The sequence below is a fragment of the Syngnathoides biaculeatus genome, chromosome 13 (genome assembly GCF_019802595.1).
Source record: "Syngnathoides biaculeatus isolate LvHL_M chromosome 13, ASM1980259v1, whole genome shotgun sequence".
NCBI lineage: Eukaryota > Metazoa > Chordata > Actinopteri > Syngnathiformes > Syngnathidae > Syngnathoides > Syngnathoides biaculeatus.
In genome coordinates this window covers 5157593-5179821 of record NC_084652.1, presented here as the reverse complement: position 1 = coordinate 5179821, position 22229 = coordinate 5157593, and the positions used below count along the sequence as shown (strand labels likewise).

Below are 22229 nucleotides of genomic sequence, written 5' to 3'. Positions count from 1 at the left end.
TGCGCTGTTTACTGAGGAAAAAAAGAGATTTTTAAAATAAAACATAATGTGAATGTTTACAGTATATGGTTTTCCTTTTTTTTTTGTTTCATGCTACTCGCAAAGAACATGATGATGACTTGTGGGCATTTTGATTGAGATAAAATAAAGCACAATAATTTCAATACACTGGAATGTTGCTTTTTCAAAATGTTGTGTTCCCTTTCTGGAAATGGCAATTGCGTGTCAATGAAAATTGGAATGCACTACTTAAGAGTACTTATTGCTATTGTTTGTCTCAACTCGTTTGGACATTTCCGATGGCACTCTTAAACTCCGCCCCCTTAGCCATGTCCCACAAGCTTCGAAAATGGGGATTGAACAGAACATGTTCAAAGTCGATACTCTATCGCGTATTCCAGATTATATTACACTATGTTTTTTGCCAAATGCATCGGACTTGTCCAAGAGAGTTCTACAGATAGGTCTCAACTATTTCACGCAAGGATATGTACACCGAATTAAGATTTTGGACGGAGCAGGACGCAATGTCAGTTATAGCGAAACTTTCGTGATCGATGCAAAAAAAGTTTGACACCTCACTAACTTAATATTGAAATCTGACAGGATAAAATATTGGAATCGTACTGCGCATGTAAACCAGGGTGCGTACTTTTTACTTGGAATGATCACGAGTAATATCATTGTAGTCTTTATAAGTGAGTGGATGTATTAATTTCACTTGGCTCGTAATCAAACCCAGTGCTCAGTCTTAAAAGTCCGATGTGATACAAATAGGATAATAGACATTTCTCTTGCATGACATGGCGCATTTACGTATCACTAACCCGACTCTTCGGCATAAAATATTACACACTTCATTCATCAGGTCAGTGATACATTAACAGAGTGAAAGTTGTTCTCCTGCAATGTATAAAGCACTGATAATATTTCAATCAAATTCCCGAGAAGATACTTCTCTCTCTCACTTACCTTCGAACATACAGCCTTGTGTTTGTTGATATTGTTCACATTTAGTTGTACGTGCGCTCTTCCGCGAGGCTTAATTCATGGCTATTAAAGTACGAGTGATTAAGAAGTCGGAAAGGTCCATTGTCTCACACCCAGGAGGGATCATATTTGCACATATCGGGGACGTGCATTTTTCACTGCAATATCAACTGTTAACTGAAGGGAGAGAATGGCAATGGTGTCCTGGCATTGTCAAATGATAAAAGACTTGAAGGCATACTACATCCAATTATTATTGATGTCACACTCAACTAGTTTGCTACCAAAATAGGGAAGATGCCATAGCCATGCTATGGCACGACTTCCAGTAACAGCATTAGAGCTATGATATTGTCAATCGAACGTTAATTTACCCCATAAATTTCCAAGTACTATTCTCAGTCGAAATTGGTAATTTGCAGTCCCTCAACACAGAAATCAGATCAATGAAAGCTAAATATCCATCTCTAAACTTTATTTACCTCGCACAATTATCCCTGCCTAAATAGTTTCATCATGAAACCACATGGAATTGCCTCATGTGGTGTTCAGAGCATTCAGTCATAATCTCCCATCAACTTAAAACTGATTTTCAAAAAAGTGAATTGATCAATAATTTACCTCAAGGTTGGTCCAAGTACATTTTTTTTCTCAGCTAAAAGTGGTCATTTTGCTACGGCAGCGTCCAATCAGATTGCACCGGTCGCCCCTACACTGCGTCATCATCACATCAGCTGTGGGAAGTCGAGATACATCGAAATAAACTCATTTAAACAATATTATTCTCCACAATAACAATTATGTGGAAACCAGAGCTGAGAACATTGTAAAAAAAAAATCATGGGTAGCTTTAAAACTCATGCAATTAATGAATATTGATTCATGCACTTCATGCAAATTATTCATGAATACTAACTGTTAATTTACCCCAAAGTTGTTCACGTACATTTTCAATGCCAAAAATCGGCGTGTGATGTTACGACCGCATTCTTAGTAAGCGTCCAATAAAACTGCCCTGATGCTCATCTTTCTACAAGAAGATAAAAGGATACATTAATCAAGACAAAAGAGCGACAGATGTCCCGGAAATTGCTGGGAGATCAAAGGTGAGAACGATTACTGCGGTGTCCAATATCAATGGGTGTCATCGCCGATGCATGTCGTGACCTTGTTTACTCAAATTCATAAAAATCATCATTTCCGATCAATTGTTTTTCTTATTTTTTTAATCAAATGGGTTACACTTTATTGGGAAATTAAATAAAACAATGCGGTGTTGTTGTGGAGGGAGCGCATAACAACACTGTCCATGATGTTAACTCTACATATATATACATATATATATATATATATATATATATATATATATATATATATATATATAAAATTGCTGATCAAAGAACAGGTCAAGCTTGATTGCATACATCTAATAAGTGGGGAAACGTCTATTAACAATATTAAAAGATTGCCTGTGAACGTCGGGGGCAGGGAGCGGAGAGAACGGAGGGCTTACAATTAGCTCAAACTATGAACAGATTTTAGTCCAATTCAAAGCGAAATGGCATCCTTTACAAGAGCGTCTGGTGTACAATGTATACACCGCATGATAAAAAAGAAAAAAAAAAAAAAATACAAAATTAAAAGCTCCAATCTGAGGCCCGTCGACAGGATCTGGTCCAGGAATTTTGCTACTCATCCAAGCGCCAAAGGAAGATGCCCGCCGACTCAACAGAACTAGGACATACAAAAAAAAAAAAAAATCAATATCAATAACGTGTAAGCTTGATTTAATGGCCCCGGATACAACGGACTTTGGATTCAACGGAAAGAAAATAGTGCCTGGTTGGATCTCAAAACGGCCTTTTGTAACAAACTCTGGTTCCAGAACTCTGTTGTTTGCTGGCACAACAAGGAGACAGCGACTGGTACCTCTATTTCCGGGTTGCGCCACGGTTGTCACAAATATGAAGACTAGATCAGACTAACTGATGTGTCTGGCTAGCGCCCACGCTGGCAGGGGTAACGTTCCAATCGAATGCAAGAAATGGACGTTAGCTTAACGTCGCCATTAGCATGTAACCCAAAAGGGGTGTGTTCTATCTCCTTATCTACTACCTAATATCTATGGTGGCTGTTGTTTAATCGAGTTTACTTGTCATGTCTTGTCTCTCTAACATTCTATACTGACTTTGGCTCAGTATGGATTTTTTTTTCCTGTCAAGCCCATCACCACGGCGCCGAATAATAACAAAGGTCAGGAAAGGGAGCGCGCTAACCTTGAGGCTCATGGAAGCGACACCGACTTTCCATTATCACTCCTCCAAAGTACCATCCATCACAGCACTTTAACAACAATATTAGACCGTCACAGGTATGTAGGTCAACTTTAAAACATTTTTCTATAATGCCCAAATTTACTTTAGTCAAAGTCTTCAAAAGAGAAATGGGAATTGATTTGAAGGAAAAAAAAAAAAAAAAAAACAATCATACCTTCCATCTATTTCCACATTGATTGCAGAAGACAAACGTGGTCATGGGCTCATCGGCACTGCGGGTTTGAACCTGCGGGGGGAAAAAACGGAGCTGTAAAATCACGGCCAAACGATCGGTTAAAGCACAAAAGTAGGATGAAACATAGCATGCTAATGTACCTGCGTGTAGGTGCAAGATTTCCCCTTGCATTTGCCACACGTGAACAGATCTGTCTGCGTGCCCCCCGTGGTGGCCATCTGGTGGTCCCTGACGGCCTCTTTTGTCAGGTTCTTCCTCATTTCTTTCAGTTCGTCACTGGCCATTTCCTGGCAGGAGGAGGAAGAATTAAATTACTTTTTCGCAAAAGTCCTGCACAAAACAAAGTTGGAAAAGACCATGTATCGTACTGTATACAAAATAAACATTTTCCCTCCAGAAATATCCATCCATCCATCCATTTTCTTCGCCGCTGATCCTCACGAGGGTCGCGGGGAGTGCTGGAGCCTATCCCAGTTGTCAACGGGCAGGACGCAGGGTAAACCCTGAACTGGTTGCCAGCCAATTGCAGGGCACATGGACACAAACAGCCGCACTCACAATCACACCTCGGGGTAATTTAGAATGTCCAATTATTGTAGCATGTTTTTGGAATGTGGGAGGAAACCGGAGTGCGTGGAGAAAACCCACGACAGGCAAGGGGATAACATGAAAACTTCACACAAGTGGGTCCGGGATTGAACCCAGGACCTCAGAACGGTGAGGCCAACACTTTACCAGCTGATCCACTGTGCTGCCCCTCCAGAAATATGTAAATATAAATAATATAGAACCGTAAACCTCCACTTACATTTTGATCCTGATTAGGGATTTATTCTTGTGACATTAATAGCAAGTTAACAAATGCCTTGTATACTGAATTTTCGCATGTACAGGCCTCAATTCTGATAGAAATCGTGTCCAACCACCGGGTACATCGTCCACTTGAGTAAACAAAAGCCGTACTAGCCAATTGACTACCCCCGTAACCAAAGAAAAACCCACCATGTGTTGCAGTACACATCCACTGCCTGGATAGCACGCATGGCATCTGTAAAGCTGACATTCACGGCACAGTGCAGAGGGAAAGTGCTGTGAATAATTGAAAACTAAACAGTTTTTGTGGAAAAGGGCATTTCCTCAAATAGTGGCCTCCACTCTAATGGACGCCGGGTTGCTCCCCCATTAAACCCCGTACCTCAGATGGACCGATTTTACCCAAAATACAGAAAATGCATTGTGTTTTGGTTGACAAAAAAAAACCAAAATTGGAGCTACAGTGTGAGGGACCGAGCTCTCCCGTGATGAACAAAAAAAAAAATACTAATTAACACTCGCCACCCGCTTTATAAATGAAACGACTTAGCACCAAAATGCCCCAATGAGGCAACAATGTAATACGTATCGCAGGGAACAGGTAAATCTTTCAGTTAGTCACATTCAAACAGTAATGCTGTTTGAATCGAGGATCATCATGGAAGGGAAAAAAAGACGCCTGGTATTCTCTGCAGTTGAGTAACAAACATCCTACAGGCCACTGTAAGACAAAATGGAGCGGGGAGTTTTTATGCTTAGTCAAGTCACCTCTGCAGTCATCTTGGCCATGCGTTCGGGGGTGACGCTCCCACACAGCACCGTCCTCCTCAAGTTGGGATTCTTCATGTCCTTCAGGTTGGAGATTCGGCTGCGCACGCGGTTCTTGTACTTCATGTCTGTGTTCTTGAACTCTTGAAATATGCGTGAGGAGCGGCGGTCAAGGAAACGCAGCGGCTGGATTCGCTGACAAAAACAACAACAACCCGCGGGGTGGGACTTATCGCGCGCTTTCACTGACAAGGATATATTCCTCGATCTGAGCTCCGAGTTCGTCGCAGTCGGCGCCAATGGCAATGTAGTCGTCTGCAACAGGAGGAACAAGCAACCGCGTGAACGTGATGTGTAGAAATCAAACAAGCCTCACACCAAAGTCCTCGTCTGTCCTGAGCACCGGTGACCACCAACATAAAGTTTCTTCTTATAATACAGTCGACGTGACCCAATTGTACAGTAACAACCGTATCCAGTTACATTTGAGTTGACCAGACAAAAGTCCAATATTGTAAAAAAAAAAAAAAAAAAAAAAAGGGGAATGCGGTGGTATCACAATACAAGATTCTATTGCAGTAGTCTGACATGCTGCAATCACGAATGAGCAAATATTTCTTGTAGTCTGAGTGGCGCATTACGGGTCATCTGGTCTCAGCAGTCTTGATATTTATATACTACGTCAAAAGACACGTAATTTTTTTTAAATACAGCTACTGTATTTTACGCACTATAAGGTGCACTTAAAAGCCTTTCATTTTCTCAAAAGCCGACGGTGCGCCTTATATATGGATCAACATTGATCCTTTGGTGCAGCTCCATCTAATGAATGCATAACGTAACCCCAGCCACTACTGTAGCGTCTATTCTATGCGCCTTATAATGCGAAAAATATGTTATATAAAAATAAACTAGCTTTTGGGTTTAGATATACTGTGCACGACGGCGAGGGATTGCAAATGTCTATCTCGGGGTCAATCAATGATGTCATTGATCCGATCAGCAAAGTATGACATCAAAACGGATAGGCCAATAATTGCAGATCAAATCGGTGTAAAGTCTGCTAACTATAGAACAGGAAGTGGAATTTCTATTACTACCAGTACAGCGATTTCTACTGCTACTACTATCACAAGTCAGGAAAGCATTCGTTTGATATCTTACTCGTGCACCAAAATGTACATGGACGAGCACAGTCTTTGTACTTACTATTAAGAAAATGCAGCACACCCGAACTAACCAACGAAACAGACGACTTGTAAAACTCTCAACCATTTCCGATACATTTTTTTACATGAGAAAAAGTTGACTTTTACTAATTTACTATCCTTCCCAACAATTTTTAAAACATTTTTACCTTTTGTTTTACATGTTATTTTTGCCTTGCTGACATTGTCTATTAAGATTGCCAAAACAAGGAAACTGAAAAACATAATTCAGCACACTAGTAGAACATTTGTCTTACTAGTGATGTTTTTCCACACTACTGTGATATTCTTGTGCAACTGGTGACAAAAAATTATTGAAATTATTACAACAAATACAAATTACCAAGAAGTATTTATAATGCCGAGTTGGCTCATTTGAGAACAATGCGTATTTAAAAAAAAATTGTCTGTCGCAGAGGTTAAGTGTGGTCGCAATGGCTTCTGTGTATGTTCCGTGCAGACGACTGTCCTCTTTTTTTTCTTTCAATCATAGTTAATGAATGCGAGTTTGTGTAAAACCAGGGGTCATTTATTTAAATACTGGTATTTGTATTGAATACTAGCTGAAAAGATCGATGGATTCCGGCAAAGATTAACGTGTGGCTGAACACTTCCGCGTTCAACAAGACATCAAAACAGTCACTACGTGGGATTTATTCCTGATGAGAACAGATCCAGCAACAAAATATTTGTATGCATCCAGACTTTTCTACGCCATCAAACTTTTTCGTGTAAATCTCAACGACTTACCAGATCCACGTGTAGATCCAGTTGTCCAAGACAAGCAGAAGCGAATTAACGGTCCAATTTCTTATCGGCGAAAACATCGACTTCTGCATTAAATACGGGTCCTCTATGCCGAGTTTATCCAATTTTTTCCACATACAGTACCTTTGTTTATTTTCACCTTCTAAATGGTATCGGACAAGACTATGGGCATCGTGCTATAAGACAAATTTTCGTGTCGTCTCCAACTGACTTAGCATTGAACAATGCTTTGCTTGGCCGGCAATATGGTGAGCAAAACAAAAGTCACGTGATTTTATGACGTCGGTGCACGAGCTCTATTGTACCGCAGTGGAAAAAAAACATCACGACCAGACACCCATAATAATTCTACAAGTTAGCAGAAGTGTCTTATTGATGAGGACAAAGTAAATAGTATTACCTGGACCATTCAGAGCACTAGCGGGATACCCAAAAAAATACACAAAGGGATTTCCATACTATGACTGCCACTACAACTACTAAAACTGTTTGTGATATTCATGTCACACTTTCTACTACCACCCCTACTACGAGTGTTGATACCTCCGGCCTGCAGCGCGTTGGACAGCATCTCTCTGCACTTGATCCGTATGGAGTCGGAGGTGCCGGGAGCGCGAGGGAAGGTGTTGATTAGCGAGTTGGTGGAGACGTCGGCGTGCTCGCTCTTGCCGCTGGAGTTACTGCTGGAGCTGCTGGTGGGAAGCGACACGACAACCTCAACACTCGCACACTAGAAAGGAAAATGAGTCGCTAACAGGACTGAGGGAGACAAACGGCCGCTTGTTACCTTTCTTCTTTCGCCTCTGGACTTCCCTGCGAGGGAGACACAGGGGCTGTATCTTTCCTCTTGTCGTCTGAGGATTTGTCCCCGCTCGCAGGCTCGTCTGTAAACATTAAGTTGGAAAACTCACATCACACGCTGCACGAGCTTGCATGTTGTTCCCGTGCCTGCGTGGCTTTCCTCCGGGCACTCCGGTTTCCTCCCACATCCCAAAAACATGCAAAATGAGTTGGACACTAAATTGCCCCCAGGTGTGATTGTGAGTGCGGCTGTTTGTCTCGATGTGCCCTGCGATTGGCTGGCAACTAGTTCAGGGTGTATCACGCCTACCGCCCGTTGACAGCTGGGATAGGCTCCAGCAGTCCCTGCGACTCTCGTGAGGATAAGCGGCAAAGAAAATTGATGGATGGAGTCAAAGAATACAAACAAATATCAGAGGATCCTTTTTACTTGTGGTGGTAAACACACAAAAAAAAGAAGTAGGGAAGGTGGGGTTTTTGTTCCCTTTTCAGATTGTGTCGGCCAAATAGAAGCCTGAAGAAGGTTCCTTCCAGAACAGGCGATGACAAATATTAACCTTCAATACCACACACTTGATTTCAAAATACAACAATACAAGAAAAAAAAAGATTGAAACCCGACCTCAAAAACTCTCTGCATATACATCCATCCATCCATTTTCTTTACCGCTTATCCTCACCAGGGTCGCGTGGAGTGCTGGAGCCTATCCCAGCTGTCAACGGGCAAGAGGCGGGGTACACCCTGAACTGGTTGCCAGCCAAGCGCAGGGCACATCGAGACAAACAGCCGCACTCACAATCACACCTAGGGGCAATTTAGAGTGTCAAATTAATGTTGCATGTTTTGGGGATGTGGGAGGAAACTGCAGTGCCCAGAGAAAACCCATGCAGGCACGAGGAGAACATGAAAACCCCACACAGGTGGGCCCGGGATTGAACCATGGACTTCAACTGTGAGGCCAACGTTTTACCAGCTGAACCACTATGCCACCCATCTGCATATTTAATAAAAAAAACAGGCCCAACTACAGTAACCCTCTAGCAATTTTTTCCGTATAATTATGTGCTGAAAAACAGTGGCCAGCTGCAGTCCGACGGAAGACTTTTTGCCTTTACCATCAGCGGATAATACCTTGAAATAAGTGATATCAGTACTTGCCCGGCCCCAAATTAAACAGAAAAGGACGAGTTTATTTATACCTACTTTTAATTTATTTTAACCTACCTAAAAGCTTCTTCCATGACTTGATCAAAGACTTGGCTAGAGATGTCACCTCCTCATCTGTGCTCTGCTTGCGGATAGCGTTGACAGACATCCCAATTCTGGTCGACTGTCATGGAAAAAGACACAAACACATGCATAGAATTTCAAAACTACTCATAATTTACAATTTACTGTAGTTTGCTTGAACTGTTACCTGAAGTAACTCCAGGGTCATGGGGACACTGCGTAGCTCTTTAAGCAGGTCCAAAGCACCGGACTGTGGAGCGAGAACACAATAAAACTGTTTAAAAAACGCATTCATTATTATTACTTATATTCCAAAAGAGGACCTTTTTTGTCAACAAGTCATCCCGGTTGTGCGCGCTTCGGGTTTGAGCGCCGTTGTTATGGCTGGCGGCTAACAGATAGCTCAAGGCTAAGTGTTCAAACATAACAACAGGTAAGTTAGCTCACACAAGTGAGTCTTTACAACCACAGTTGGACGTTTAATGTTGAGGAAAAAATGTACAAATAGAGCCAACACGTCGACGCGGTGGAGCATTCGGTTGAAAGCCAGCTACTTTTTAGGGGGGAAAAACCCCAAAGCTAACCGTATCCATGCGTGGCCGTTTAGCTTGGCATTCATTCTCATCACAGAGCGAGTTCAGTGCGGCTCGCTCACCCCGTTTTTCTTCTGCGCCATTTTGTCCATTTTCTTCGCGATTCGAATGATCTCCTCTTCCTCCCGCTTGCCCATGGCGACCGGGGAGCCGAGAACGAGCCTCGCGGAGAGAGGGCAAAGAGAAGCGAAAGAGGCTGCGAGGCTACTGTCCCCCGACGGAGCGCACGCTACTCCCGAAGAACGCAACCGCGGCGCTTGGGCAGCCAGGCGGCGGATCCAGGACCCTCCGCTGTGTAGCAGACTAGACTAATCGATTCAAGACGGATAAAGGGCCAGCCAATCGAGGCGGATAAACAAAGCAATAACTCCAAACAACTCCTTTCGCTCACTTTTTGGCACTTAAATGGAATCATGGCAGACAGAAACAAATGCGAGCAGCTTAAGCGGTTGTTTATTATTCTACCAAATGAATTCATTGATGTAGCACTTTCTCATACAGTCTATAGAGGGCGCCAAATCACCAAATGTTATTTCAGTCCAATTAATACTGTACAAAAGAAAGCGTTTTAAAAAACTTTCTGTATTGCATAGGTTTTTTTAAACGGTTTCCAAAAAGACAACCCCCACATCCCAAATAGGAAGAGCCTTTATCTAGATTGAACCAGTTTGGATGATCATCACCCGGATGAATTGACACAGAACACACACAAAGACAAATAATGTTAAATTATTTTAGCAAACATTATTTTATTGATAATGTGACATTAAATCAAAAATAATTTAAACTCGTTTTTGTTAAGGGCCACGTCACAGTTGCATTTTCCCTCAGAGGGGCATTAATACATTGGCATTAATACTGTGAAACTACATAAATGTTTAATCGACTCATTATTATGCACACACAGACAAATGGATATAAAACTAGTTTTGAAATCATAAGTCATGCATGATGTTGATGAAGTCCCTGACAAAGGGGATATACTGGAGTAACAAAAATGCTTGCAATATCTCTGCTTTACATATTCTTTGTGGGAATAAAACAACGACATTATTTTTTTTAAATGATGTATGTAAGTTTATGTAATCTTGTGTCTTATATTATGCAACGCGCATCACATTATCCACACTTTAAACACTGTGCTGAAATATTGGAAAAGGAAGAATAATGCTTACAGAAATATTAAATCAGTGTCTAATGTGCAAATAAAATCTTCAATTATTAAAAATAAAAATGCAAATATATGTTAGTGCATGTAAGCATGTGGAACGGTGGAGCAACTGTCGAGGGCATTGGCCTCACACCTCTGAGGACTTGGGTTCAAATCCCGGCCCCACCTGTGTGGCGTTATCTTATTTGTATTTTGATTCTTTTGTATGCCGCTACTCAGAGGCCTGTGTACCACTAGCGTTGTATCACATATTGAGAATTACTGCTCTATAGTATAAATTTACAATGAGAAAAATAAACTTAGCAATTGGTTATAAATGTTGATGACATATTCATTAGGTATCTGTTTTGAGGGCGTGCTCCACCATTATTCTGACTCATACTAGTGTGCAAAATCTTCCAGCTAATCCCTATTAGACCCAAGAAGACGCCAATCTGATTATGCTGCCTTCTTGTCAATGATAAGTGTCCCTTGGTAACTGTCATCTCTGCTGTTTAACGTGCAAGAGAGTCAAATTCCTTCATAACGATGTTTGAGCCCGGGATATTCTTTACATTGCAAATTTCCCATATTAACGTTACTGCAACTTTTTGCGGCCGATCAGACCGAGATGAGTTTCTTCCATTATTACATTTTTATTTCGTAAGTAAATGATCCCACTCCTGCGCAAAGAAGTACACATGACAGACAATAATTTTTTGTTTAGATTGCTTTTTTATGTCTTCTTTGTTTTCATGGCCTTACGTTGATAGATTAAGCAAATTGGCTGCAGTGCGGCCAATCCTGAAATAGACCTCGCGCACAAACACACACACACACACACGGCTGAGAGGCTTTAGCTCGGACAAGGATCCATACGCACTCTTTTAAAGCGGCCGCAATGTGAAAAAAGAGGTAAGATCCATGCATTTATACATGGAGGTCATCTTTTCAGATTTCCTGCAGCACCTGAAGGCCTCTTTTGTTGAAATTGACGTGTTTGTCTCTGTCAGGCTTATAGATCGTAGTTCAAAGTAGTAGAGAGGATGTTAACTTATATAAGCTTATTTATTAGATATATTTTCAACATTTTAGTGAAAGGTCCATCAGCACAGTGGTTAGCATATCTGCCTCACAGCTGAGTGTTTCTGGGTTTGAACCTCAGCTCGGGCTTGCTGGTGTGTTCTCCTCATACTTTAGTGGGGTTGCTTCAGGTACTTCGGCTTCTTCCCTCTTTCAACTAAATTTAGAGCATACCGGATTCCAATGGTTGTGTCAATTGATGACCAGTACCCTGCACAGATGGTTTAGGAATACAAAATGAATGTACTTTATATAAATTAGCAAAACACAAAACACACTTTACCCACTCTAAAGATGTTTGGTTGGAACATGGGACAAAAAACAAACAAAAAAAAAACATCTTGTACTTTGTGTTTTTGTTAGATACATGTGGATAAATCTAAATCCATTTACTATTTAGGGGTACACGTAGTTGTAGTATAGTTGAAGTTACGATTATGAGCGCGTCGTTGAAAAAAAAAATTCTCGCGTCAGTAAAAAGTATGAGAATCTCTGAGTCTTCAACATTCATATTTTGGGAATCAGCAAGATGTGCTAGCCAGTATTTCACTGTTCTGCCACATGACAGAATATACATCCATCCATTATCTTTGCCGCTTATCCTCACGAGCCTCACGGGGAGTGCTGGAGCCTATCTCAGCTATCAACGGACAGGAGGTGGTGTACACCCTGAACTGGTCGCCAGCCAATCACAGGGCACATAGAGACAAACAGACGTACTCACAATCACACCTAGGGCCAATTTAGAGTGCCCGATTAATGTTGCATGTTTTTGGGGTGTGGGGGGAAATCGGAGTGCCCGGAGAAAACCCACGCAGGCAAGGGGAGAACCCGCAAACTCCATACAGGCGGGGCCGGGATCGAACCTAGGTCCTCAGAAATGTGAGGCCAACGCTTTATCAGCTGAGCCCATTGTGCCGCCATGACAGAATAAGTTATGCAAAATTATAAAATGTTTAATGTCTACAGGATGTCGATGAAAATGTACTACTGTATATTTAAATACATTCAACAGCTCTCCATTTTTGTCTTTTCCATAGCTGCTCAACATGAGCAACACACCCACCAAGGAGAAGCCTGTCCGGGCAGAATCCCCAGCCAGCGGGCCTACGCAACCACCCCGATCGGTACAGCCGGTATCCGACCCCTCAGTGCCTAAGCGTCTGTGCTTCTACAAAAGTGGCGATCATACGTTCGGCGGGCACCGAGTGGTCATCAACGCCCGCACCTTCAAGACCTTTGACGCCCTCCTGGACGCCCTTTCCAAAAAAGTGCCTCTGCCGTTTGGCGTCCGGACCATCACCACACCCCAAGGGACCCACTTGGTGAAGGGACTGGATGATTTACAGGATGGGGGGTCCTACCTGTGTTCTGACCAGAGACGGGTCAAGCCGCTCAATTTGGATAAGGTACATCGGCGGCAGGTACCCTGGAACAGGCCCAGAGCCTTCAGCGCGAGCCGGCGGAGACGTCAGGGACTCCAGTTCACCGCATTCGGAAGGCAAGACCACAACAGCAACAGGCAGGTGAAGGTTCCAGAGCGAGTGGCCATCAGGACGCCGAGGAGGCTGGTGGTAATCAAGAACAAGGATCCTGTCGTGAGACGCACGATTGTGCTTCAGAAAAGGACAGCGCCCACCTTTGACGCTTTGTTGGACTACCTCTCACAGATTCTGGAGTTTCCAGTGCTCAAACTCTACTCTATCGACGGCAGAAGAGTGAGTACTTCAGTAATTTATATGTGGATCGTTGAGAGTGTCCGGGTAACAGGCAGTGTGATGTTCCTCTTGGAATCCTTGTTTGATGCACCCATTTTCTACACCGCTTATCCGCTTCAGGGTCATGGCGTGCTGGAGCCTATCCCAACTGACTTTGCGTGAAACTACATTCACACTGTTACTGAGTGGGGACTGAACCCACACTGTCCACACCAAAATCAGGCATATGTACCTCTTCATCGTTGTGTATTCTTTCAAAAAATGAGTCGTCTTTTGGAGGGTCGGAAAACTTTCAGTTTTTCCACAGGCGGATAATCTGGTGAAAATGTACATACATTACTCACAAAAGGTTTGAGATATTTGGCTTTCAATTAAGATTTCAAGATGTACCTAAAATGCACTGTAACCGTAACAGATACACTAAATGTCCTTGAATATTTTCATTCGTCCAAGTTATTTCATTATTAGGTTTTCATGCGAAAAGGTTTAGGACCTAACTAACTAAACTGATAAATCCTGCTCTGATGAGAGGTGAAACGTCTTCGGAGACAACCAGAATAAGCCATTCGCTATCGATTCGTTGCCTTAAGGTGAACTTCTATAAACTTTTGAATACATAGGTCCACTGTTCTTATTGATGTTCTCTAACAAGGAGCTGAACGGCAAAATTCACAACACGTGTTTGACCAGCAAATGGACCGATCAGTATTGTAGTTTATTTCTAATTAATGTTCCTCCTCATCATGCTGCTTACATTTTGACAGCACGTGACCAAGACAACACCTCAAGCCGACTTTATACTCCTAGGGTGGCCATCTCTGACTTGGAGAAGAACCTTAGTACATTTTCAAAACTGAGCATGTTGGTTCCGCCCAAGTATAAAGGCAAACTACGCGCAGAAGACCTGCGCTGACGTTAGTGCGGTCGCCACATGGGGCCAGTACAAAGAACCCTGAACAGTCGATGTTCTCAAAATGTGAGGGACCACTAGACTTAGCGTGTCACACAGTGTCATCAGCAGGTTGTAAAAGAAATACAGAGAGTCTCTTCATCAGAATCTTGTTTTTGCTTAGGAATTTTCCTTTCCTTGACGATGAAAACTCAAATCCCATGGTTGGCAAGGTTACCAAACAACCAGTCGCATGCTTTCCTGGTGAAAAACCATCCAGCATCTGATAAGAGCCCCAGCTAAATGACAACTCAAATTGGAACTCAAACTCTCACGAAATTTTGAGGAACGTCCAGAGAATACTCCGACCCCAACCCTTAGTGATGTCAGTAGTCTCTGTTGCTAATTTGCTTGAGGTGTCGCAACGGAGGTTGTTAGTGTCATGGTACTATAACAGTTTTCCTTTTCTTGCAGATAGGAGGTCTTGCTGCTCTAATCTTGTGCTCTGGATTCCTGGTGGCAGCAGGCAATGAGTCCTTTCGGCTCATCAATCACAGTTTCCACAGGACAAGCCAGACAGTCCAGGCAATGTTGACGGAAACAGGGCAACCATCCATGCTGCAGCTTCACGCTAGTAAGTGTTTAATCTGTCATTTTGGCCATAAAAACCTAAAAGTTTAAGAAGTTGAAACCAAGGTCAAAACACTGTTGTGCAGACGCATTTCTTCTTGATGCTAAGTCTTACTGTATGAGCAGTTTTTTTCAAAGCCACATACAAATCTTTTTTTTCTATTTAACTTTATTGAATTTCAACTAAACAGAAACTTAAGTTTCCCCTTTATAATGAAGAAAAGTTAAAAGAACACACAAAAAGAGTAAAGGACATATATGCGTATCTCCTCCTACAATCAAAGAATGTTTCTTGGTGTCTTCATAATGACTGCGACGTAAAAATAGCCCAAAATAAAAATGTAAAAAATACACTATCCATTACACACCTTTTTTACTGTCTTGCTGAAATTAGCCCTTTTTGGGGTGGAGCTGGCTGTGTCTCATACAAGCGCGCCAGCTTTCATCCCACACTATATTCTGATGGGCCAATGGTAAATCAGGCTTTTGTTACAATGACAACTAAGGGTAAAGAGTATGCTTTGCAACAACACGGGCTTCTCGCCCTGCCTCTCGTCATTTTGCTGCCGAGTGGATGTGCAACAAAACAGTATGTAGTGCATGAACACATCACTAAACAGAAAGCATTGTGTTTAATGATTTGCCAACTGCCAACACGTCGACAACTTCACAATCAAATATGTCACGGTACTCAGACGCTAACAACGTTAGCGAATGCTAATCTGTGCATCCAACTAAACTCAATGCAGTTCTATTAACCTTACTGCATAGATGACCATGTAAATGTTTGTGTATAAGAGTGGCTCTGCATACTATTTCAGACAGAGTAGTCCAAAGTGATTTTGGATCTTCACCGTGCCTCGGTGATCACATCATGGGTGCCATTTATTATGTAAATTATGCCCTCTGTTATTTAACAGTAGATTAGAGGCTACCCCGAAAAATAGCCAGATAGCAAAGGATTTTCTTGGAATTACAAATACTGTATGAGGGGTGGCAAGCAGGCACTCCAGATCCAACTATTTTATATAAGAAAATAACAGGTCAATCTTATATAATATGCTCCTTTTAAAGTAAAGACCTTGGAAATCATCAGGCTTAAAATATTATAGAATTGAATATGACCTTATCAAGTATTAATCATCTTTCTCATCTGTCTTTCCCAAAAGACAACCGGAAATCAGTCTCGAGTGGAAGAGGCTCCAGGAATTTTTCTTTGTCATCTGAGCAGTACATCATCAACCAGATAAACAAGTCTCGAAAGGAGAGTGGGAACAGTCATGCCAGAGCAACCGAAACCAACTCGATGTGCTTGGAGCCTGCAACGACGGCTCACCAGCGCAATGCCTGCATCTTACCTCACGACGACGACATTGAGAAATCCTTGCGGGTGAACCAAGATGGCAGCATGACCATTGAGATGAAAGTGCGCCTCACCATTAAAGAGGAGGAGATACTCCACTGGACCACCACAGTCAGCCGTTCCAGCCTTAGGAGGAAGACAGTCCGTACTTCTGTCGCAGAGTCGGGCAACATCTCTCCGGAGTCGAACATCTATGTTGCCAAAGGCCCCTCAGACATGCACAAAGATGAGGCAAAAGAGGGGAACCAGCCTCCCGTAAATGGAGCTGTGGTCAGGTTTAACAACATGGGGGAAAGAAAAAAAAGGTTCAGACGTGCCCCTACTCCAGGCCCTTGTCATGTGAAGAAGGAGCAGTCTTTTGAGAGTGTGAAGATGCTGACAGAGTCCGAGGTCCAAGAAAGCTCCCTGGAACATTATTCATATTTAGAGAGGACAACTGAAGGAGACACAATGGAGGGATACTGCAGGGTCAGACACAGTAGCAGTAGCCAACCAGCCCCAAAACCTCTGAAAACTGTTACACAAGGTAACAACACCTCCCTTCTTAAGTCATCGGGAGTAGCCGAGGTTCTCAAGATTGAAAATGATGGGACGGCGGTTCGAGAGACTGTGATGCGTATTTACGAAAGTCAGGGCAGCTACGACAATTACTTCGCAAACGAGGGTGCAGGTGACGCACCATTGTATAATTCCCATCCAGTGTCACAAAGCCACCAGTCCACAACCTCAGAGCCTTGTTCATCCAGCAATGACATTGATTTTAGCTGGCCACAGCCTACTGCTGATTCACTCCAAAGACAGAAAGAGGAAATTTTGTCATTGTCATCAGAGTCTGTGTCCCCAACCCTCCAGGTGGCAAACACCACATCTTCAGTATCTAATAATGAAGCAAAAACTGAAAAAAACTCCTCACCTCAACTCCAGAAACAGACAGAGGCAAAAAAAAGCTCACAATCAAGATCAGTAAATAAAAAGCAGAAACGATCGACGATGGGGAAGCTCAATAGCAAGGGTTATGCTGGAAAAAAGAGCCTAAGTTCAACGGAGAGTCCTAAAAGTGAACAAAACCTGAAGCTAGTTGAGAAAATGCACGCCAAAATGTCAGGCAGACGTGGAAGGGAATCAGAAACATTAGCTAGAACTTCAACCAAGGAAAAAAACATGAATAAAGTCGCTTCTAAGTACAATGTTGACAATGTAGATACGCCATCTGTTAGGCCTTCCATGAAAAAGAACGTGTCAGATCTTTTAAAGCTCAAAAAATCTTCAAGAAAAAAGGCAAGTATCAAGCCCATTCCAATGGCCGCCAACAGGCTGTCATCCTCATTGTTGGCTCAAAAAAATGTTTCAAAGATTTCTTTCAACCGATCCCCCTCTGAAATCCACCAGTATGTTGAGAGCTGGCTGGAGGAGGTCATTCCAGACCCAATGGTCTATATGGTAACCGCAGACGGTCCAGAGCCGCCAACAAAGGTTTTATTTAAAATCGGTTGTGATTCAGAAACTGAGGAAAAGAAAGAAACCCACACAGATCCAGAAGATTACTGTCAGACTCCCTCTGATGCTTTGAGGGAATCAGCTTCTTGTCTCTCATTGCCCCCCTGGACAAAAGAACAGAAACCAACAGATATTTCAGTGCCAAATCTTCAACCTGCTCATCATCAGAACCTTGAATGGTCAAAGAATTCTGCTGAGATCATCAACGAATCACCATCTCAAATTAATATTTTAAGCCCTAAAGAGAAGATGAAACTGGTCTTACAAGAGCTTTATTCATCAATTCAGTCTATGCGAAAGACGTCTAACCAATCAAGCAGTCCTCTTGCTTTCTCATCTCAGGTGGCTTCGGTGTTTGGCTCCTCGTGCAAAGCCTTCCTGTCGTTCTTGTCGGCGATGACTCTCAGAGATGGTCTTACAGGTCAAAGCACGGGTTCGGAAAATGCCTCAGAGGCCATGCTTCTTTTGAAGTTCCTGCAGAACATTTCTGCTATAGAAGACCAGGATGAACAACGGTCCGGTCTTACTGTTCTGCACAGTGGAGCTTCTCCCCAGCTTATGAAGAGCTGGATGGATTTCCAAATTTGGATGGAAAAGCTGGAGAGCGAATCACTCATTCCGAAATTCCAAGAGGAAGTTTGGGTCCAGGGTTTAATTGTTGATGAGCTAATGAAAGAGATGAATATGCCGTTTGACCTCAGGATGGAGATTTCCTCAGCATTTCAGCAACCTCTAGAAGACGAATGCAATGTTATAGAGCCTGAACAAAACTCCTCAGAATCAGCACATGTGGAGCAGGCTGTGCAGGATTCAGACTTAAAACAAGGATGTGATAATGCATGCATTCATGAAAATACCAGTGATAAGGATGATGGCTCATCATGGGGTAGGGAGGTGGAAGAAAAGCCTGCTAAGGAAATGGAGTATAAAATTAAAGAATCAGACGTATTGATGGTAGACACGCCGGACTTCCAAGTTGATGAAGGAAACCTAAAGGGTCAAAATAATCACATGGAGGAGTCAGGTGAGGGAATGGATAAAGGGATGATGAAACAGAAAGGAAATGAGGACACGTTAGAGGAAGTAGTGAGGAAAGAAGTGCGGCAAGAAGAGGAACACGGTGAGGAAGGGACAGAAAACAAGAAAGGTGAAAAAAACAATGAGGTCGAAGAGGAAGGGGATGAATCTATTGATGAACTTGAAGCAAGAGAGGATGGTGCAGAGACAGATATGACTAAAATTGATGAGACAATTGTGGTAGAAGATGTGGACAACAGGGCAGAGAAAATCAATGATGAGAAGGTTGAGAATGAAGATGGCAAGGAAGAAGGTGCAGGGGAGCCTGTTGAGGGAGAAGAAGTAAATGGAGAAGAAGAGGAGGAGGAATGTATACAAGATGAAAAGAATGTCAAAGCTCAAATTGGAGAAGACATGGAAGAGGAAGGAACAGAGGTCTTATGTCATGGCTACATTGAGGGTAATATAATTCCACCTGAAGCAACTAAAGACAAGGAACAAGAAGGTGTGCTAGAACGGCCAGAGAAGCTGGAAAAGAATGAGGAGAACACTCAAGAAACAAATCAAGATGAGGAATCTGTAGACCAAGTGGCACTGCCTGGCAGGAGAAAAGACCCTACTATAATGGAGGGAAAAGTAGCAAGTGATCTGGTCAAACAGGCAGAGAAGCCGGAGAAAAATGGGGAGGACACACAAGAAACATTCCCAGAGGAAAACTCTGTACACAAAGTGCCTAGTAGGATAATGGCTGAAGTGGAAAGTGTAGACAGTTCTGAATGTTCCCAGGAATCAAACCCAGAGGTAAAAGGTATAACAAGTGCCTTCAATGAGGGGAGTGAAAGCATGGGAGAGGAAGGAGCAGACGTTTTAAGCAAGGACAACAACAACAAGGACAATATTGATATAGATGTACCTGAACCCACTGCAAATGTGCCAAGTCGGACACTAAGTGAAGCAGAGAGTGAAGTCAACTTGGGATGTTCCCAAGAAACAAATCCAGAAGTTGAAGATACACTAAGTCCCAAGGATGAGGGAGATGAAGATGTGGACAAGAAGAAGAATAAAACTGTAGAGGAAAAAGACTTTCAAGATGAAATTGATGTAAACATGCAAGAGGAAGGACCAGAAGTCAACAATAAGGAAGTTAATGTAAATATACATAAACCTTCTGCAGACCAAAAACAGGTACCTCAAGTCGAGCAAACAGAGAAGCTGGAGGAGGATGAGGAGGATAGTTGTGAAATGGAAGACTCTGGAGAGGAAATGGAGAACCCAAGCCAGACACCAACAGAAACAGAGAGTGAAAATGACTTGGAATGTTTCCAGGAACCAAAAACAGAGATTGAACGCATAGTGAGTGCCCCCAATGAGGGAATTGTCAACAAGATGGAGGGTGATATGGAAGATGAAGTACATGAAAATGATGACATTGAGGAAAACATAGAAGAGGAAAATACGGAGGTGATCAGTGAGGACAATGTCGGGAGCTTACATGATGATATAACTATAACTGAACTGTCTATAGATGAGGGAGAAGAAGATATAACAGAACAGACGGAGAAGTTTGATGAAGTTACCTGTCCTAAGGAAAAATCTGGAGAGGAGTCGAAGAAGCCAAATCAGACACCACCTAAAACAGAGAGTGAAAATCATGGTATTGATGACTTGATTAAAACAAATTCCCAAGAAGCAAATCCAGAGATGGAAGTACCCACAAAGGTCCCTGATGAGACAGTTTGTACAAGCCCACAGAAGGAGTCTGGTGAGGAAGATCTGTCAAACGCAGAACACACCATTGAATCCTCGCTTGAGTGTTTGTCCGAAGAGCAGTTTGAGAAGGACACAGTTCATCACAAGCTAGCCATGCACCGCCAACAGCAAAGCAGCAACTTCAGCCACCCAGTGGAAATTTCACAAGAACTCCTAGACTTTGTAAACTCTGCGCTGCAGTCTTCTTCTCTTATATTTACATACGACGATCATGGCAAAATTAGGATAGAGCCAGATCATGCTCAAATCACAGAAATGAACCGAACCCTCGACCCAAAAAGCAAAAATGATTTCCCGTATGGTTCGAAATGCCTCGAGAGTCCGATAACCTCAGATTTATCAGACTACAGACCAGAAAGTTTGGAGACTGGTGGATGTGAAAGCAAAGAATCTATGGACATTTCATCAGAGAGCAGCGAAGAGCCTTCAGAGGGACATCCAAAAGGGTTCACTGAAGGAACTAATCCTGAGCGGGCCACATCCAAAATATCTACAAGTCATTCCAAAGGTGGGAGTTTCTCTTCTGATGACTCCCTGACAAAAGCTTCAAGGGAGATCCTGTCTTCCTGCAAAAAGGTAGACAATGACCCATCCCCCGAGGCAGAGACGTACCCGGAACCCAGTGACGGGGTCTTGATTGATCAAGGTCGATGGTTGCTCAAGGAAAACCATCTGATACGAAACTCGCCGCCAGATGGTATGTACAGGGATTTGGACAGCAGCTGTGATAGCACAGGGAACTCCAGTGAGGAATGTCACCCAATAAGCAATCACACCCCCTTAGCAGTCATATCCTCATCTGAACTGGAAGACATGGCCAAGCCTCAACCCCCAAGCTGCTTTTACTTCACCATGCCCCACGGAAGCGACTCCGACCCGTTTTCGGACGACGCTAGTGATAGAAACCAGAGCAAAGACTCAAATGGCGCGAAAGGGAGAGGCTTCAGGGTATCGCCGGCGATCGACACCTCCAAAACCCGGGACGGCAAAAACGGCAGCCTTTCTTCATTCGCTTCGGTGGAATTCAAAATGGCAGACAGAAAAGTGCACCCTGAAGAAGGAGAGCCTTCGGGTGGGCCGGAAGCAAGAGGGAACTCTCGCGGCAGGCTGGAGTCGCAACACTCCTCAGATGTTATGAATGTGAGGTGCGGACAGTACTGTCAAATTTTATGAATAAGGCATGCTCGTACCAATTTTGAATTTATTAAATGATTGAAAAAATATATAGATTGGCAGTTGTACATTTTTAATTGGAAACCAAATATTTACGATTGTAGTCCCCGAGGACTACAATCAGGAAGGAAATTGACTTAAAACACCTCACACCACAGGATTATAATTTCGAGCTTCTGACAATCTTTGTTTAAATTTATCACAAGGGAGGAAAAAAAAGATGAAAATAGGTCCCGTTATCATTATGTGTGCTGTG

At 42.8% G+C, this 22229-nt stretch overlaps 3 protein-coding genes across 5 annotated transcripts in view; 1 reads left to right on the top strand and 2 right to left on the bottom strand.

The window, feature by feature from the left end:
• Window positions 1–1953, bottom strand: part of atp6v1h (ATPase H+ transporting V1 subunit H) — a 44933-nt gene extending 42980 nt beyond the window's left edge. The window contains exons 1-2 of one of the 2 annotated variants that reach the window (XM_061838651.1): window positions 1937–1953; window positions 1612–1724 (exon numbers count right to left, since the gene is read on the bottom strand). The gene's annotated coding sequence lies outside the window, so the exon portion shown is untranslated. The other variant, XM_061838652.1, reaches the window with a different exon arrangement.
• Window positions 1954–2198: 245 nt separating this feature from the next.
• On the bottom strand, window positions 2199–10123 carry tcea1 (transcription elongation factor A (SII), 1). Of its 2 annotated transcripts, none has more exons than XM_061838655.1 (10): window positions 9746–10123; window positions 9278–9340; window positions 9085–9190; window positions 7846–7942; window positions 7602–7747; window positions 5341–5397; window positions 5083–5237; window positions 3642–3788; window positions 3481–3552; window positions 2199–2724 (listed from the first exon to the last, which is right to left on the bottom strand). In XM_061838655.1, exons 1-10 carry the CDS (start codon window positions 9818–9820, stop codon window positions 2716–2718), a joined length of 927 nt encoding a protein of 308 aa, XP_061694639.1. In that variant the 5' UTR covers window positions 9821–10123; the 3' UTR covers window positions 2199–2715. The 2 variants fall into 2 exon arrangements, with proteins under 2 accessions (XP_061694639.1, XP_061694638.1); XM_061838654.1 differs by having other exon boundaries at window positions 7602–7750; window positions 9746–10120.
• A 2842-nt stretch (window positions 10124–12965) lies between these two features.
• LOC133511000 (oxygen-regulated protein 1) lies at window positions 12966–21973 on the top strand. Its single transcript, XM_061839562.1, has 3 exons — window positions 12966–13634; window positions 14998–15157; window positions 16323–21973. Exons 1-3 carry the CDS (start codon window positions 12966–12968, stop codon window positions 21971–21973), a joined length of 6480 nt encoding a protein of 2159 aa, XP_061695546.1.
• Window positions 21974–22229: the final 256 nt, after the last annotated feature.